General features: G+C 43.0%; 1 protein-coding gene across 4 annotated transcripts in view; it reads right to left on the reverse strand.

The window, feature by feature from the left end:
* Nucleotides 1–20,162, reverse strand: part of MYO5A (myosin VA) — a 166,181-nt gene that overhangs the window by 43,591 nt on the left and 102,428 nt on the right. For all 4 annotated transcript variants that reach the window (XM_084754566.1, XM_084754564.1, XM_084754567.1 and 1 more), the window contains exons 15-23: nt 19,245–19,406; nt 17,595–17,692; nt 14,873–14,959; nt 14,685–14,793; nt 11,698–11,909; nt 10,752–10,908; nt 7,957–8,196; nt 5,204–5,452; nt 3,296–3,389 (exon numbers count right to left, since the gene is read on the reverse strand). In XM_084754566.1, coding sequence (XP_084610692.1) covers nt 3,296–3,389; nt 5,204–5,452; nt 7,957–8,196; nt 10,752–10,908; nt 11,698–11,909; nt 14,685–14,793; nt 14,873–14,959; nt 17,595–17,692; nt 19,245–19,406 — 1,408 coding nt within the window. The remainder of the gene's footprint in view (nt 1–3,295; nt 3,390–5,203; nt 5,453–7,956; nt 8,197–10,751; nt 10,909–11,697; nt 11,910–14,684; nt 14,794–14,872; nt 14,960–17,594; nt 17,693–19,244; nt 19,407–20,162) is intronic.

Consider the following 20,162-nt stretch of genomic DNA (forward strand, 5'->3'; position numbering starts at 1 on the left):
CCACTTATAAATGACAGCTCGTATCTACGGAGCTTTCCATATACTACAGCTGTGGTCTGACTAGCTCATGCACTGTTTGTTTTTTGAGACAGTCTTGCTATGTAGCCCTGCCTACCCTGGTACTAGAGCTATGCAGTCCATCCGGCTTCAATTCCCTGTGTACTGGGATCATGGGTGTGTTGCCACTACACCCAGATTACAAGAAATTCTGGATAAACTTCCACTATGTACTTTTCTAATAAACAATAATAAAACAAAGCATATATTTTCAACAGTATTCTCTTAGGTTATTCATATAACTAAAGTAGTGGCACATATATATTTTTCATTCCAATAGTGTTGTTTTAGGCTATTATTAAAATCCAGTAAAATATTTTTATTGTGTGTGTGTGTGTGTGTGTGTGTGTGTGTGTGTGTGTGTGTGACTGTGTCACAGCATATATGTGGAGATCAGAGGACAATTTATGGGAATTAATTCTCTTTATCTATCATGTGTCCCAGGGATTGAATTTAAGTCATTAGACCTGGTAGTGAGCCATCTTATTAACTCTGATATTCATAAACTTTTTTGGCCAAATGATTTAAAAAGTCATTCTTCAAGGGCCCGGTGACTTTTAAGGAGCGTGGCCCTCTATAGTTTCTGTCTGTGCATCTCAGTCCCATGGATCGCATATAATATTCCATCACCCTGAGCTCCTGCCATTCCACCGCCCCTCCGTTTCCCTGCTGACGTCTCCCATGTGCTGCTTAAGGACGCCCAGCCTTTCTAGTTCCCCACCGCATCCTGCTGCTCTGCCAGTACGCGGTCTGGAGGTCAGAGATTAGCCACTGACTGCAGGTAATAAAAAATAAAGAAGCTACGTGTGGGAGCTCAGGGGCCAAGATTACTGGTTGCTTCTAGAGGGCCTGGTTTTAACTCCCAGCACCCACATGGTGGCTTACAATCCACAACTTCAGTTCTAGGCAACCCAGTACCCTCTTCTGACTTCCACAGACACAGGCATACACATGGTGCACAGATACAAATGCACACAGAACAACACATTGTGCATAGATACAAATGCACACAGAACAACACATGGTGCATAGATACAAATGCACACAGAACAACACATGGTGCATAGATACACACGCACACAGAACAACACATGGTGCATAGATACACACGCACACAGAACAACACATGGTGCATAGATACACATGCACACAGAACAACACATGGTGCATAGATACAAATGCACACAGAACAACACATGGTGCAGATACACACGCACACAGAACAACACATGGTGCATAGATACAAATGCACACAGAACAACACATGGTGCATAGATACACATGCACACAGAACACCCATACACTAAGACTACATTAAAGAAATGCTTTTAAAAAGGAGCTATATATTATAACCTAGTGACTCAACCGGCTACTTTTGTGATGTCATGTTTTCCACCGATGTGCTCTTCGTAGCCTCACATTCTGTGGGTGGCTTCAAGCTGCCCTACCCACCTTCTACTGCTTTATCATTTACGTCTCTGGCAGCTCCATGAGGCAAGGGGCAAGAGCCTTGTCACTATCAGGGGTGGGATTCTATCATTTGTAAATTAATGAATGAGAAAATTTTCCTGAGACACTCTATAAATTCTCCTTTATTCCCACCAGTTTGTAGAAGCTAGCTCAAGTCTTCCAAAAAAAATTTTTTTCTAGACAAATCCACTCTTACTTCTTCATCCCTATAGTTAATTTAAAAAAAAAATGAAACACTGCCATTTTCCTGGAAATGTTTTCATCATTTTGGATGCTTCCCTGTCAGTCTATATCATAGAAGCCTTTTTTGTATACTTCAGTGACCATTTCTTTCCTCCCATTTAACATTTTCTTCTGGCTTCTTGTCTTCACTTCATTTTTTAATTATAGCTCCTAATTTCAGGATTTCTTCTTGTTCCTCAACATCATCTTTAATTGGAGTGAGGGGAAGTACAGACAGCTCTTATCACCATGGTCTTAGGGGAAACCTTTTGGCTCATTCCTTTCTCTCTAATCTCTATTCTGGATTATTTTTTCCCTCCATCTGTCGCTGTGATGAAACACTGACCAGAACCTATTTTGTTTCATTCAGCTTACAGGTTGCCGTCCATCTTTGAGGCAAACTAGGGCAGAAGCTCAAGCAGGAACTTAAGAGGTAGGAACTGAGGCAGAAACCACATTGCTTACTGGCTTGCTGTGGGCTCTAATTTGCCCACCTTTGTTTATACAGCCCTCAGCCACCTGCCTCGGGGATGGCACCACCCACAGTGGGCTGGGCCCTCCCACGTCAGTTAGAGAATGTTCCACATGAGACACGCCCACAGGCCAATCTGATGGGTTCCTTTTATTTATGAGCATTTTAATCAACCTCATAATAAAAAAATAGAATAAATGTGCATATATACTTAGTTCTTTATTTTTAAAATCAGTTTTCATTCTTAGTTTGGTAGCAAAGAGAACTGAACTTAGAGGATGACAATGCTTGTTTCAGTAAAATATAAAAAAGTGAGGCCCAGAAAGACAAACAGTATATTTTCTCACTCATTAAAGGTGCTTAAAAATTGATGTGATATTAGAGAGTATGGAAAAATGGTCACAGAGACTTGGAAAGCCAGAGGGGGGCGGAGTGAGGTTAGATATAAGTTCGAAAATACCTCTGAGTAGGAGAGTGAGAAGGTTCCCCACAGGCAGAAATGACAGGTTTTGAGGCAATGGAAATTCTAGTTACTTTGATTTGATCATTACATATATTACACTTGTACAAATTATTGTACTGTTCTTACAAATATTTACAATTATGTCAGTTTGAAAATATACAAATATCCAAGTGCAAAGGCACATCTGGAAGGGGAAGGCAGGAAGACCTCTAGTTCAAAGGCACTCTGGACTCTGAAAAAATGTGTGTGTGTGTGTGTGTGTGTGTGTACAAGAATATAAACATATCTATCCATAAATTAGCTCAAGAATTCTTATTAAACCAGTAGAACTCCCATAAGTTAAAACATACATATAAAGCAAAAAAGCTACATATAATATTACTGAATATAACTTCATTTTGGTACACAGAGACCATATATCAAGTGTGTAAGTTCACAAATTTAATTAAAGTATTTGGGACTTTTGCATGTAAATATACAGATGACAGCCTGCATCTTAGAACTTTTTCTAGCTCTAAGCAACACTATACGTGATAACATTATGTCAACCTTATAGAACTTAGGCTTGAAGTTGGCTGCTGTACGCTAGGTTGAGAGCACACAGACCTTACCTGTCATCTCCTTAGCCTGCTCCACAATGAGGTGATTGAGGGTCTCCTTTTCCTGCTTCAGCAGAGTGTTTTCTTCCTTCAAGTTTGATACCAGCTACAAAAGGAAATGCCAAGCTGAGATGGTCACAGTACACCAAGATGTGCCATACAACAGTCGCTGTCTCTGTGCCTCAGGCCTTGTCACCTGTCACACTTGTCTCAAATTTACTCTCCAGAGAAACTTCAGAAAACCCACCCCCATTACAGGCCTTTTCTCTGGGCTGCTGTAAGACTCTGTGCTTGTCTCCTAAAGTCCCTATAAATGCTTTAGTTTTTGTCTCCTCCAGTAGACTAGACAGCTTGGAGGACAAGGACGGCGATGGTGCTTGTTTTACTTGGTACCACGAACACATCGTGTCTGGCTAGCATCTGGGAAACATCTGTTCTCAACGTCACGATATCACCTTGTTCTATTTTGATTTCTATTGCTCTGACAGAACACCCTGACCAAAAGCAATTTGGGAAGGAAAGGGTTTACTTCATCTTACATGTCCAGGTCTCAACCATCATCAGGGGAAGCTGAGGCGGGATTTTGAAGAAGCAGCCACGGAATTAAGCTTGCTCCTAGGCTCATGTTCAGCTATCTCTCTTATATATAGGCCAGGCCCACATGCCTGGGGATGCTACCAATCACAGTGGGCTGGGCCCTCCCAATGTCAATTAGCAATTGAGAAAACACCCCACAGACATGCTCAAGGAAATTCTGACAGAAGCAGTTCCTTGAGATCCCTCTTTCCAATGTGTCAAGCTGGCCACTAAGATTAGCCCTCAGAACACCACGTTGGAATATGCAGATATGGGTCTTTAAAAAAATGTTTATGTGTATGTGTGAGTGTCTGCCAATTTGTGTGTGTGTGTGTGTGTGTGTGTGTGTGTGTGTGTGTGTGTATGTGTGTGTGAGTGTATGCCATATGTGTAGGTATGGCCACAGCCAGAAGAGAGGGCTGAACCCCCTAGAACTGGAATTACAGATTTTCTTCTGGGGTGTAGCCCCAGGTAGGTCGCCCATGGTGCTGTGAGTTGGCCCCATGCCAACACTGGTCCTCTCAAAGGGCAGGAGACACACTTAACAGCTGAGCCATCTCTCCAACCCCATGAATTCTTTAAAAAAATATATAAATATTTTTTGGAGTCTCTCTGTGCAGCCTTGGCTGTCCTGGACTCGGTTTGTAGACCAGGCTAGCCTTGAACTCACAGTGATCTACCTGCCTCTGCCTCCCAAATGCTGGGATTAAAGACGTGCACCACCATACCCACCTATAATCCTTTTTATTTATTTGAGAATTTCATGTATTGTACACAGTGGATTTTTACCATATCTACACCCTGCTACTCTTTTTGGATCCCAGGCCTAACAACTCTCTTCCAACTTCATGTTTTTCTTTTTTATAAATATGGGTGTGGGGACAATTCACTGCACTGTGGACAACCTACCAGGGGCTACACCCTTGAAGAAAACTGATTCTTCCTCTCCCAACAGCCATCAACTGCCAGTAGCTCCTCAGCTATGGGTAGGGCCTTGTGAGCCCCTCCCCCACCTAGGAGCTGGAATGTTGACTGTCTGATCTTATGTAGGCAACTTCGGAGTTCTCATGAGTACAGTAGTAATGCGATGTCTGAAGACATTGTTTCCAGATGGTTCTCTCTGACCTGCTTCTGTTCTTACTAGAGTCAAATGTTCTACCCCAAGACTATAGCCTACTAGTTGATCATGGGGCAGACATGTTTGGGAAACACTGGTACAAACTGTAAGCCACTGAAATCTGCATTATGTCTTTGATTAAAATGAATACAGATTCACAGGGCACAGGCCGGATGACAGCATCTACTCTGTGTAAGGGTCAGTGGGACAGGAATACTGTTTCCTACCTGCTCCGTTTCTTGTTTGTATTTATCTGCTCGTTCTTCGATGGATTTTTTCTCTGATCGAGTTTGTTCTAGGTCTTTTCGGAGCTTGGCAATTTCTTCCTGCAGGCTAAGGACCCGCCCGGTGGCAACCTTAGCTTCCTCCTCACTTAGCTGGAGACGTTCTACGTCATGTCGTAGTTTTTCAGTCTCAGAGTTGTACACTCCTTCCAGGTTGGTCAGCTTCTCCATGAGGCATTTGTAGTCTTTATTCTTTAAATACAAACATTAGTAACAATAAGTAAATGTTTATAATATGAATGACCAAATATATGCAGTGAGAAAGCCACGCTGACTAATTACACTCTTCTAGGCTTTTCCGTTTGGTTTAGAGACTGGATCTCAGTATTTAGTCCAGCTGCTCCAGAACTTGCTATGCAACGCAAAAGCCTCAAACTCACAACTAACCCTCTGCCTCAGATTATAGGTGTGCACCACCAAGTTCAGCTATGAATTATTTTTTTCCAGACAGGGTCTCACTATGTATCTTTGGCTGGTCTAGAACTCACTATGTAGACCAGGCTGGCCTCAAACTCATAGAGATGTGCCTTCCTCTGTCTCTGCCTCTGAGGTGCTAGGATTAAAGGCAGGTTAGACAATACTATTCCAGTCATGAGGTCTTGTTATATTATCACAGCACTGAGACAGAGTCCAGCCAAACTTGCTATACTCAAATGGCTATACTATAACCTTGCATTAAAAACAACACTGAGGGCTGGAGAGATGGCTCAGAGGTTAAGAGGCACTGTCTGCTCTTCCAAAGGTCCTGAGTTCAATCCCCAGCAACCACATAGTGGCTCACAACGATCTATAATGAGTCTGGTGCCCTCTTCTGGTGTGCAGGCATATATGCAGGCAAAACACTGTATATATGATAAATAAATAAATAAAAAACAAAACAAAAAACATTAAGCCAGCCTTTAATCCAGGAACTTGGGAGGCAGAGGCAGGTGGATCTCTGTGAGTTCAGGGCCAGCCTGGTTTACAAATTAAGTTCCAGGGCAGCCATAGTTATATAGTGAGACCCTGTCTTAAAAACAAAAACAAACAAACAAAAAACCCAAATAAACTAACCAATAACACTGAGCATCAGAATCAGGCCACAGTGACAACATATTTCCTTAGTGTAAGTAGGTAAGGATATGGGCATTAGTTCCTACCTGTCTGGACCCTTCCATAATCTAACTAAAGGCTTCTTTATCATACAAATAGAACAGCAAAGAACAATTAATTCTGTTTTATATGATAAACAACATAGATGGGATTTTCTCATAATCACAAATGAAGTATCACAGTAAATTCTTAAGTTCCTAATTCTTTTTAAAAAAATTTATTTTTAAGAAATTTTATATCATTGGTGTTTTGCTTGCATAAATGTAGGAAGGTGTTGAATCCCTTGGAACTGGGGTTACAGACAGCTGTGATCCGCCATGCGGGTGCTGGGAACTGAACTCAGGGGACCTCTGGAATGCTGAGCCATCCTTCCAGCCCCATAACTTCCTAATTCTTAATCCAGACGTAAGGGGAAGAGCTATAGAGAGGCTCACTGATTGAGGGTACTGGCTGCCCTTCCAGAAGATCTGGTGCAGCTCCTCCACCCACACAGTGGCTCCTAACCATCTGTAACGCCAGGTTCAGGGACTCTAACCTTCTTTTGGCCTCCATGGGCACCGGGCACACACAGTGGTGCACACATGGCCTCAATTATGTACATGCAGGGCCTCAACTATGGAGACATATATATGTACATGTACATTTGCTGTTCTTGAGATATAGTCTCACACTGTAACTCAGGGTGACCACCCTGAATTTGAGGCAATTCTCCCATCTCAGACTCCTATATACCTGGAATCCTGGTTTAAGCTACCACATTTATCTTTTTTTTTTAAGATGTATTTATTTATTATTATGTATACAGTATTTGCCTGCATGTACACCTGTGGGCCAGAAGAGGGCATCAGATCAAGTTATAGATGGTTGTGAGCCACCATGTGGTTGCTGGGAATTGAACTCAGGACCTTTGGAAGAGCAGCCAGTGCTCTTAACCTCTGAGCCATCTTTCTAGCCCCACCACATTTATCTTAAGGCTTGAGATTTTAGCTCAGTGATAGTATCTGTCTACCACAGGAAGATGAATAGGAATGATAAAGTAGACTTAGAAATCACTAGTTACTTACAAATGTCAAAATTCCTCTCATTTCATTCAGAAAATCTGATAAATCCTATTTCTTTTTGACCCATCTCTCCTTGCTCTCCTTATCTCTTACATATTCTTAATTACCTTTATGCCATCTGCATGTGATAAAATACAATCTAGTGACTACTGCTAAGCATTAGAATTTTCTCCCTGCAAACAGGCTGTGGGCTTCTCCGAAGCCCGGAAGCCTTCCTGCTTCCCTTGCCATTGCAGTGCCCGGCAACTGGTGGGGTGGATACGCAGACAGATAACTGGCGGTGGAGGAAGAGTTCTGAAGAGTAGAAATTACAGTATGACTCATGATCATACGGGCTCGGAGAAGGCTGTTAAAAAAGTAAATTCCTTTCCATTCCTCAGACTCAGGGTGAAGTCAAGAGGAGAGGTTCCTAGGAGCAAACCCAGTGGACATCCCCGGGTGTGTCCAGGTGTGCCCAGGTGTGCCCAGGTGTGCCCAGGTGCGCCTAGGTGTGCCCAGGTGCGCCCAGGTGTGCCCAGCTGCAGGGCTCCTGTGAGAACACACCTGCTCGTCCACTTTGCGCTGCAGCTGCATGATCTTGTTCTCCATGCCAATGTGGAGCTTCTTGTAGCGCTCCACAGAGCGAGCCTCGATTTTGAGTTTCTTCAGCTCACGCTTGGCCATCATCCGCCGGAAGCAGCACTGAAGGTAGATGATGGCCTGCAGGGTCCTCTTATAACGTGTGCGGGCCAGCCAGCCGCGGACTCGCTTCTGAATGACGACTGCTTTGTGCTCGCGGAGTATCTGCAGAGAAAGGCAGACAGCCTGAGACGCTAGACTCGCAGTTCAGGGTCTACTCACCCGTGTATGTTAACCTGGGAATTCACACCTAGAGAGAGACAGAACACTGAATCAACAGTGTTCCTATGTGTATTATACATCCCAAAATATAAAGGCACATCATTTAAAAATACACATGTGAATGTATTTCTCAAGTCACCTTTCAATTTCCACTTTTCTAATTATATTTTATTAAATGTATCATATTTATATATGTATATGACTATAAACAAGACAGAATTGGAAGCAGTCTAAATTAAAAGTACCAGATTGCAAAAAGGAAAAAGTTCTATGAGGAACAGAAAAGAATGTATCAACTTTCTAATTAGTGTCTGATTTTTGATGGTAAGAGGTCTTATAAAACTAAGAACCAGCTACTTTGTGAACTCTGTTATTTAAATAAGAGACTGTCCCACTACACTGCTTTCCTGTGTATAAGATCTGTACATAACGTCATGGGGACGGCCAACAAGCTGGCTGAGAAGCTGGCACCTGATACAGTGAAGGGTTATTAATACCGTATTGACCCCACTCCTGAAACAGAAGGTGGTATTCTTTTTGTTTGTTTGAGACAGGGGCTCTCTAGGTAACCCGGGGTGGCCTGAAACTCACTTGTAGACCAGGCTGGCCTCAAAGTCGTGGAGGCCCAACTGCCTCTGCCCACTGAGTGCTGGGTTTAAAGGCGAATGCCACCTTCCTCATCCTAAAGTCAGTGCCTTGTCTGCCACATTTGAGGTATATATTCTTGTATAATTTCCTACTGCTGTCGTCTCTAGTGCAGCAAGAATCTGTTATGGATGCCACGGTAGAGGAGCAGAGCTTTCAAGAGAAAGCTAAATGCAAGAAATCGTAAAATAAAGCAATCTCATTTTTACTTTTTAAAAGTCATGATAATGTCTTAAACTTATATACAACTTAGAAAAAAAAAGGTTGCCTTATGAGATAAATTCCTTGTCACTAAAGACCATGAGGCAGAAACAGTGTGAACCACTTTTAGGACACAGTTTGTTCCCACATGAGGAAAGAATCAAGTCCTGCATGCCGTCCTCCTCTGACACCCGCACTCACACAATGGCACACGTGTGTGCCCCCTCTGTGCATACACACACACACACACACACACACACACACACACACACACACACAACCAAACGCATGTTTTAAAGAAGATTCATCAGTGATCCATGGCCTAGAGAGTAACATTAATTACTCTAAGCTACAACTGCTACTTGTAAGCCTGAGAGTGTGGCCGAGCAGACAACTATATGGCTATTACGTCACAGCCTTGAAATCATCCCCAAAGCCACATGGAAAAGAGATTTCCTGGGTTTGGAAGATGGCTGAGTGGGTGAAGACTGCTTGCTATTCAAACATGAAGACCTCAGTGTGACTCCCCAGCTCCTACAGAGAAAGCCAAGCATGGATGCATGTCCCGTAACCCCGGCACTGAGAAGTGAAGACAAGGTGATTTTAGCAGTTTGCTGACTGACTAGCCTGGCTAAGACCATGAGTTTCAGGTTCAGTGAGAGGCTCTGTCCCAGGGTAATAATGAAGATGACCAAAGTCCTGCTCTGGTCTCTATGTATGTATGTACAGTTTGCATGCTTACACACTGGCAAGCCTGCACACCACAACACACACACACACACACACACACACACACACACACACACACACACACACACCCTGAAATGCACCACATTCCAATCAATATAATTTTAACCATACAAATATTATAAATTTTTGTATACTTTCATCATCCTTAGGCTGATCTTCTGTCCACCTGTCAGGTACTAACCTCACTGTGTAGTTTACCTCTCTGTGTCTGTCTGAATAATCGACCCCATGATGCAATGCCCTAATCCCTAGAACTCATATTGTGCTTTTATGTGGGAAAGGGGACTCTACAGATGTGACTAGGTTAAGGACCTTGAGATCCTTCCTGGATTATGAAGATGGGACTAAATAGCATCATAATTTTAAAAAATAGCTTTAAGAAACAATTATTTTGGTGGGAACATACGCAGGAGTTGATTCTCTCCTTCCACGATGTAGATTCTGGGGGATCCAACCAGCTCCATGATTATTTTTATAGGCGACAAATGATAAAGATAAAATAGAGATAGGAGCAATATGGCCAGAAGAACAGAAGAGAGGCCACCCCTGGGGACAAGGGACAAGGAGTGCATTCTGCCTTGGGGCTTTTGGAGGATGCGCTACAGCTAATGTGTTGATTACAGGCCAGTGATGTTAGACTTTGGGCCTCAAGTTTGTGATCTTTATTTCACATTCACTTCTTTAATTTTACAAGTTATACAGACAAATGGAAATAGGAAGTATATCTTCTTTTGTATTTTCTTGTTAACAAGTATATCTAATTACTTAACACTAGCACACATTTCAACTGTTAATGTCTCCACGTGGCTCTGTCCACAGCGGTCCCTACGGAACTCTGTACAGATGGAGAATCTGATTGCTGTTACTGGAATGCATGAACAAGCTTGGAAGCAGTGTCTTACCTTGCGATACCTATTTCTGGCCAAGTAGCCTCTCAAATAAGACTGAAGAACAACCGTGGCAGCGCGTCTAGTCCTGTACCGCCTGCGGACCACATACATGCGCCAGGACTTCTGAATGGTGGTTGCTGCCTTGGTTCTGCGCAAAAACTTAGCATAGCTGGCAAAGAGAACAGTGGCGCGTTGTCAGTCGTCAAGAGTCAAATGTCAATGTCTTAGGCACCCCAAAAAGAATCTCACTGTTTGTTACTCTAATGTCCATGACATATAAGCATTTATTTGCACTTAACATGTGTTGCGCAATGTGTAGCTTTGAAAGTATTTTCTCATTGGGGATTCCCTAATTTTGAAAAGCACGATGTCTTGTGTTGTCACAATTCACAATAAAGAAAAGGAAGTTCATAAAGCTTTATTCTTTCTAGAACACTGTCCCATGCTATGCTCCCTTCACACAGCAAGCCAACAAGCTTAGTAATTCCATACTTACTTTACCAGCTATATTAGACCACTGTACTGTTCAAGCGCCATCTCTTCCTGAATCTGAGTCTATGTTCTTCACCATTAAATTCACTTCTACTTGTACCTTGAAATTCAAACTGTCTCTGTGTGTAACCACACTGAAACATAAGGCTTTGCTAGAACATTTCTCAGTTAACTTCTCCTCAGGAGAGTCAGGATTAATTGTCTCATAGCCATGGCTATTTCATTTTACATACAATTTCTTTAAGTTCCACATAAAAGACGCACAAATGCTAAGGACCTAAGTTGGTAGCAATTCAAGCCTTTATTATTGTAAGTCTATGTGAAATTTTATTCTTTTTAATTGTCTTGTGAGTTCATTTACTTTGAAACAAAAAAAAATGAGTGAGATGCTATCATCTTCTCATTCAGGCCTGACTTGGATGGACCGTGACCTAGGTGAGCCCCAGAAGGCCACGAGGAGACCTACCATCGCGCCTGATAGCCCCGCACGTAGCGCTGCACTGTGATGGCTGCCCTCTGCATGCACAGGTACTTCTTCCTCAGCAGCCACCCACGGATGGTCTTCTGGATCCGGATGCAGGCAGCCCTCAGTTTGTCAGCCCTCAGCTTTTCTAGATAGGCCACTTGACCAGCACGGAAAAAGATCTTTGTCTTACCAAACTGGTATTTGTCCTTGTCCTATTTTAGGGGAAAATACATATAAGGAGAAATAATGATCTTATAAAAGAAATTCAAGGTAGGAAAAACAAATCTAGAAGCAGAATCAGTAAAAGGATGAATCTATCATTTAAAACCTGGGCTATGGTTCAATAAACTAACAGAGCCGGACTTTTCTGGTCCTTTTAAAGTTGTGTAAATAGAAAGGATTTTAGAGGAAGTGGTAGCCTGAGAGTTATTTTCCAGAATTATTCTACCTGGAATTATTATCTGAGGCCCGAAACTGGTGGTAAGTTTTATGCAGCTATTATCTATTTGTTTGGATTTTAAGCCTCTCAAGGGAAGCAAGAAGATGCTGGCACTGCCTTTGGCTGACTCGCTGCAAGACTACATCAGGCTGAAAACCCATGAGCAGCTGAAGAAACACGCACACCAGTGTGAAGAACAAGACAGGAAGAAAAGCACGCAAAATGCAAAGTTAGAAACAGAACAAAACAAAACCAGAAGCGACCCTTCCAGGTCCCTGTGTCCATAGGAAGGGTTGCTTCTTCCTCGCTGCTTTCACTTTACTTCAGCAGCATCTAAAAATAGATACAATCTCACAAAGGCGTGTCAAACTTCTACAGGCTGCAAAGTTCTTTCCTAAGCCAAACAGTTATGTATATTGCATTGGCTTTTGTGTGTTGACAGAGCTTAGAGCAAGTGGAGATATGCATGTGATTGGGGTGATTTTCCTTAGGTAATATGATAAGTTTCATATCAAAAGAAGAGTGGGATTTATATATATTAATTACTACTGTATCTGAAATTCTAAGCAAAAATAGAGAAACTCAGTTTTTGCTGTAAGCATATATCCCCTTAAACATGAAGATAAAAAAAAACCCCATGTATCTGAAAAGTCTAAAATTATTTAATACTGTTCACAGAGGACCCTAGCTTGGTCCCTCCCACTGCCCCATGTTACCTCAGCTACTGACTCTGCCTCCATGAAATCCAGGCCTGGAGGGGTCTGGATGAGGAGGCAGGTGCATGACTGTCTCAATATCCCCATCTGAACCCAACTTAGAAAGGAGTTAGGACAAACCCAAAAACAAACAAAAAACAACAAGGGAAAAAAAAACCCCTCCCACCAAGCTAGGTCTTAAAAAACATTACTAAAATGGGATCCTTAGCTTTCTCAAAGGAGGAAAAAAAAAAAAGAACTATATTTAATTAATAGCAAATAATTAAGACTAATAACTTCACAGTGAGGTTCAAGTAAAATTAAAATTTAAACATTCTTTTTATGAATCTCAAATTCATCAAGACTCAGATTAGAGATTTTCTATGTATACTGGTGTAGGCCCAGGGAACTGTTAAAAATGCAAAGGCTTTAGCTCAGTGGTAAAATATATGCCTAGTATATGCAAAGCCCTGGGTTCTATTTACAGAGTAGAAAAAAAATGTGGGGGAAAGCGTGGCTAAATTATTGGGCCGTCCCAGACCTACTGAATCAGAAATCGTAGGGGTAGAGGCTGCAGTCTGTGTCTAGCAAACCTCCGGTGGCTACACAAAGTAGCTGAGAGCTTCTCGGACAGGCACGCAAGACTGTCAACAGCACCATCACCTGTCCTAACAGTCTCCTGCCTCACCACGCCTCTTACCCTGCAAAGGGCCACCTTACTGTTCCCTTTTAGTTTTTTATTAGAGAAATGATGTGTATGAGGTGTATGTGTGCTTTGGTTGCACGTACATGATGTGCAGTGTATGTGTGGCTAGTGTCTGTGGCGTCCAAAAGAGGCTGCTGGGTCCCTTGGAACTTGAAGACAGCTGAGCGGCCTTGTGGGTGCTGGGAAGCAAACCTAGGTCCATTGTAAGAACAGCAAGTGATCTTAACTGCAGAGCCCTAACGATGTACTTTATTATGTGTATGTCATGTGGGTACAGGTGTCCACATAAGCCAGAAGTAGGCATTGGATCTCCTGGGGTCGGAGTCAGCTACAAGCTATCCAATGTGTGTGCTAGGAACCACACTAAGTCCTCTGCTACAGAGGCAGGAGCTCTTAAGCATTTCTCCAGCCACCTTATCAAATCCTGTATTTTTCTCCTTCTTTATATCTTATATCCATTTTTACCCAAACTTACTCAGTCTTCGGGGCCTGACTCAAATCCCACATCTCTTGAAATTATTCATCCTTGTCATAACTGGAAATGGTTTTGCTTTCCTTTGATTTCTCTCCTTTTTCCTCTACATTTTTGGTCATGGTTATTATTTTAAGATTTTCAGTTTCATGTATGTCTCTGCGTGGATATCTGCATGAAAGTATAAGTGTGTAAGAAGGCCAGAGGTGCTGGCTCCCTCAGGATCCAGAGTTACAGATGTTTGTGAGTCACCTTACATGGGTCCTGGGAATCGAACTCAAGTCCTCTTGAGTCAAGTACGCACTCTTGTACTACGGCATTTCTCAAGTCCTCACTCAATATTTGATGTAGAAGAATCTGCATGCTCATCTTTAAAACACATAACTTGTCTTTAAAATAAAAATGGACTTTTTTCTTTCATAACTAAGTAGTAAGAAAATTTCTGTTGACAACGATCAAACTTTCTAAAAGGGCTGCACCCCGGTTCTGAGTGCAGCCTTTACAACGCAGCTGGACGTCGGTATTACTTCTATCACACTGAGCACAGTAAGTGAGTCTCACTTGGCCTCTATGTCAGGCGTTTCCCTACCTAACCACCCGCAAACAATCTGGGCTGTGGTGTTTAACACAGAAGCTGCTCAGAATGACAAGACCTTTTCAGGAACATATTCTCACCAATATGAGCTTCTCCAGAACGTTCTTGCATGTTTGCTTCCTATCTCCCAGCACATCTTTCTGTTTCATTAGGACCCGGTACCGGCTGAAAAACTCTTGGTAAGTCCACCTAGAAGAGAAACCCATATCAGCTGGAAGGTTCCAGGGTTGCTCCCAAGAGGCCCCTTGCATTGGAAGCCCGTGCTCACCGTGAGGGAAAGCCCGCCGCGCTGATGCGGATGGTCTCCAGGACACCGCACGCTCTCAGCTGCTGCACTGCCCTCTTCTCGTCAAACCTGCGTGAGAGCAACAAATGCTGTCAGCCCACAGATGCCCAGCCTGGCAAGGGTTAAACTAGAAAAGGAAGCACTGAAAGCTGCAACAGTGATCAAAATGGAAAACTCCAAAAAATAGTAGGAAAAGAGACATTTAGCAGAAAAAAAAAAAAAAAAGGGCTGTGCACAGTTCCTCCAGCCGCATGCTACAGTCTCTTTAGAAAGCCCACTGCGCATACTAAGAAGAAAGAAGACAGGGTTCTCCCTGACTTTGCCCATCCTGTGATGGGTGTGTAATTATGGCTTAGCCTGACTGAAAATGCTCTCGGATTTTTTTTCAAGACAGTTTCTCTGTGTAGCCTTGGCTGTCCTGGACTCGCTGTGTAGACCAGGCTGGCTTTGAACTCACAGAGATCTGCCTGCCTCTGCCTCCCAAGTGCTGGGACTAACGGCATTAGCTCAGTACATGTACCTCCCTGAGATAAAGATTGACAAACCTGAAAGGACAAGTTAAACATGTCCCATTCAGTTATTTTTAAAACCAGTTTTACTGTTCTACTATTCCTTACTATGCATATAGAATGCATTTATAGTATCCAAAGCAATGAAAATATATTTATTTTGTATAACATTTCACATTTATTTCATCCTAAATATGGTGGTTTGAATGAGAATAGCTCCCATAGGCTCATATATTTGAATGCTTGGTCCCCAATTGGTAGAAATGCTTAGGAAGGATTAGAAGGTGGCCTTGTTGGAAAAGGTGTGTCACTGGGGTTTCAAAGCTTTCCCTGTCTCTTTCTGCCTCCTGATTGTTGCCCAGATGTAAGCTCTCAGTACTGACTCAGCTTTGTACCTGCCTGCCGCTGTGTTCCCCCGCCATGATGGTCATGGACTCTAAACCTCTGCAACCGTGAGCCCCAAATTAGTTTCTTTATAAGTTACCTTGGCCATGGCATTTTTGTTATGTTAAACAGAAAATGAACTGAGATACTGGGATAAAAAGGCATGTTAATGCTCAGATGACACCAAAGGAAGCAGCAGAAAGTTCTAGCTCCTGTTGGTCTCATGGCTAAGTTCTGAGGATCTACCCAAGCCCATGCCTACACTGTCTTCTCCAGCCTTGGACTGCTGGAGGAGACGGGGTTCACTAACACAAGTTCGTGTCAGGGTAGCAAGCTCTTCCTGCTCTCCACTTCCTCCAGAGAGATGCTCTCGATGATGACGAGGAGGAGGAAGACGGCAGTCTTTCAGAACTACCCTCAAGTCTAAGGCAGATCTGCAGAGGGGAACCAGTGAGACCATGCAGACATTCACTCATACACTGGAGTGGAAGCTGCAACCTTGAGTATATAGGGCTAGTCTTTTTACTTATTTATTTTATTTTATTTATATTTTATTATATATAAATGGATGTTTGCAAGCATATCTGTGCAACCCTTGAGTGCCTGGTGCTCAGAGGCCAGAAAAGGATATCAAATGACCCGAAACTAGAGTGACAGCTGGTTCTGTGACAGCTGGTATATGGGTGCTGGGACTCAAACTTATATAGCACGGAAGAGCAGCCGGTGCTCGTAACAGCTAAGCCATCTCTATAGTCTCATGGCTAGTCTTTTAAAAATATATTCAAAATTTCTTATCTGGCACATAGTATAAATGGTTATTTATAAGGTAAAATGTGACATTTCAACACATGTGAATAAGGATCAAATTATACACTTGATCTTTAGGCCCACAGCAAAACTTATTTGTTAGAGAGTGTTGTCATGGGACAGAGGAGAAGTTTGAGGAAGGGTAGCTGTGTGGGGATTCAAGCGAGGGAAGGAATGTAGCTGTATTTTAATAAAAAAATATTTTAAAAAACTGTTATAGTAGCCTAAATGACTTATCTATCGCAGATGGTTTAATAGATTATGGACCATCTATACCATCAGATACTCTGCAGCCGTTCAGTCAATAATGGAACCTTTTAAATACTACTCTAAGAACTGTCCACAATCAATAATGTTAAAAGCAGAATTGTAGCAGGACACCCAAGCTTATTAATCTGTCTCTGTCTCTCTTTCATGTGTGTACACACACACACACACACACACACACACACACACACACGCATGCACACATGCACACACAGGAGAAAGGGAATGCTAACTAGTCTAGCGCCTCTGCCAGTTCACACGACTTACCTCTCTGGGCATTAGCTCCTGAAAACCATCCCAACAACATACATGTATTACTTTTAAAGTTGGAGAAATATTTTTATTTTGGAAATCATCTCTGGAGGTTCATTTTCACCTCTGACTTAGTATCTGAAGTGGGATGAGATTTTGATAAACATTCTCTGGCTCCAACAGATAAAACGTAGCAGGTAAGCTTTGGCCAAAGAGGCCTTAGCCCGTCCAGCTCTGCTTTTAACTAATGTCTGAATTAAAAGAGCCAGAAAGATCTCCAACAGAGATAGATCGAAACAGAAAAACAGAACCAAAAATACTTGGTTGGCCTCAAATTTTCAAATCCTTAGAAAGCTAACTGCTAACTTGTTTTTATGTTGTCAAAAGGAAACCAAAATGGAAAATGTTAATGAGTAGTAGACTCCTTCCACAAGACATGGAGATTTTCCCCGGGGAGGCTTTCTCCTTGTTTCAGTTTGACTTACGTGAATGGAAACTTGAAATCGTTAGGCTTAATACAGCGCACATAGTGAGGAGTCGTGGCGTTAAGGGTTTCCATAAGCAGGTGAAGGGAGTTTCGAAACTGCATGAAAAAGGTTTTTAAAAAGTTAAAGTTTTGTTAGAGGCCAAAGACTATTGAAAATTCTCCTCCTTTGACATAATGTTGATGACTTTGCAAACTATGAATCTAAAGCCATCTTCACAGGGAAGTGGTTACTACACAAGAATTCTAGGGCTTTTATTTACATTTGCCTAAATTCCACATGTTCATTTTGTTAAATATGCATGCACTTTCTGCTCCTCTCTCTGTAGCATCCTGTTGTGAGCTCCTTTATACATGACTTGTAATTTTGCTACTAGGGCCATTTAATCACGTAAGGTATCAACTCTGCTATACAGTAATAAAAAGCTATAGGTTTCTTAATATGATATAAGCAATGAGCAGAGAAAGGCTGAAGAATAAACAGAATAAGCATCATTAAGGACACAGGTCAAGACTGGAAGCCCTGGACCCACGTTAGGCCCTGTGCCTGTCTACAGTGAGACAAGGCCTCAAGGCGTAATGCACTGTGCTGCCTAGTGTTTGGCCTTCCTTCCAAAGGGTCTGAACCCACGTGCAGGCACTAAGCATGTGTGGGGTGTTTCCCATTCCCCATAGGCAAAGTCTAACTGAGGAAGGACAGGGCACGGCCTTGCTCTGAGGATGCTGACGGAGGCTCTGCATGAGTACAGAGATGAGACAACCAAGAACAAAGACAGCCGTGGTCCGAAGCATGATATGCACGGGAGCAGTGAAGACGCAGGGAACATCATTCTGGGAAAGGCTGATGGAGAGTTATGAGTCTAAGATGTGCGGCCTGGTCAACACGTGGTTCCTTAACAGGAGTAGAGGCTGTCTCTGCCCCTAACAGGAGGAGTAGAGGCTGTCTCTGCCCCTAACAGGAGGAGTAGAGGCTGTCTCTGCCCCTAACAGGAGGAGTAGAGGCTGTCTCTGCCCCTAACAGGAGGAGTAGAGGCTGTCTCTGCCCCTAACAGGAGGAGTAGAGGCTGTCTCTGCCCCTAACAGGAGGAGTAGAGGCTGTCACTGCCCCTAACAGGAGGAGTAGAGGCTGTCTCTGCCCCTAACAGGAGGAGTAGAGGCTGTCTCTGCCCCTAACAGGAGGAGTAGAGGCTGTCACTGCCCCTAACAGGAGGAGTAGAGGCTGTCTCTGCCCCTAACAGGAGGAGTAGAGGCTGTCTCTGACTCTGTTCTAGTCTTTGGATCCCTATTCCCTAGCTTAGTTGCCTTGTCTAGCCTCAGCTCAGAGAAGATGAGCCTTGTCCTGCTGCGACTTGAGGTCCCAAGGTGAGTTGGTACCCATGGAGGGCCTCCCTTCTTTGAGAAAAAGGAAAGGGGGAAAGAGGGAGAGGGTGTGATGGTGGGGCTGGGAGGAGAAAAGGGAGGGGGCTGGGATCAGGCTGTAAAGTGATAAATAAGTTATGAGTCTGGGATGGTTAAAGTCTAAGTGGACAGTGCTGTTGGTCCAGCAGTAACACTGGCCTTTCCTCACCTATCCCAAGGCTGAAGAAGGAGGGCCAGAGGCTTTGTGGAAGCTGTGGGCAAGCAGCCTGGCAGTGTCAGCGTCTGAACTCACCTGATGTCCCACTGTCTTCTTGTGCTCTTTGGCCGTCTGTCCAGGCCGGCCCTTGGTGGGCTTCACAGGGACTCGAGTGAGAGGTGTGCGCCCTGAGGAGGTGGCAGAGGTGGGACTGATGGCCTTCTCATCGTCTTGAAATAGTTCTGGTAGCATCTTAAACTGAGTCAAACAGCAAAAGGAAATTATGCTCTAGGACTGTACTGGAGGCAATGCAGCTTTACTCCAGAACTAGGAGACAGAGATAAGGAGAACGTGAGTTCCAGGCCAGACTTAGCACAATAGAGTGACTGCAAGGCCTTGCCAGATGAGACACTATCCTCAAAAGCAAAACAAAACAACAAAGTTAGACCCCAAACCCCAAGTGAAATGTAAGCATTTGTAGAAGACACACGACAGATGCTTCTAATAAACAATTGCTCCTGTGTGGCAGAAAACAAAATAATTCCACAGCAATATTTGGGGCAGGACAAATTCAAAACTACTACATACAAACGTGAAGATCTAATCCAAAGGAAGTGTCAATTAAACATATAACTGGTTTTGAACTTTAATTATTTTATGAGAAAAATGACACTTGAAAGAGTGGGTTTCTTATCCCAGTTCTATAAGGGTGTTTCATGCAGCAGAACAAAGGCTAGTCCAGGCCTGCAGATGTCAAAAGTGATAAACACCAGTTCACAGACACCCGAGCCTCGGCACCAAGGCGATATGAGCAAGCTTTCAACACTGCGAGATAAAAGTTAATAATGAGTTTATAGCTTTAAGAAAATAATTTGGATTGTATAGAAAAAGGAAGCCCTGCAATTATCCTATGTATATTTGTATTTGATTTCAAGAAACTTAGAACTTTAGTGCAATTACCATAATCATGTTTTTTGAGATGGGATCTCACTATGTCACTGGAGATCTGCCTAT

The sequence above is a fragment of the Acomys minous genome (genome assembly GCF_964271855.1).
Source record: "Acomys minous genome assembly, chromosome: 13".
In the NCBI taxonomy this organism is placed as follows: domain Eukaryota; kingdom Metazoa; phylum Chordata; class Mammalia; order Rodentia; family Muridae; genus Acomys; species Acomys minous.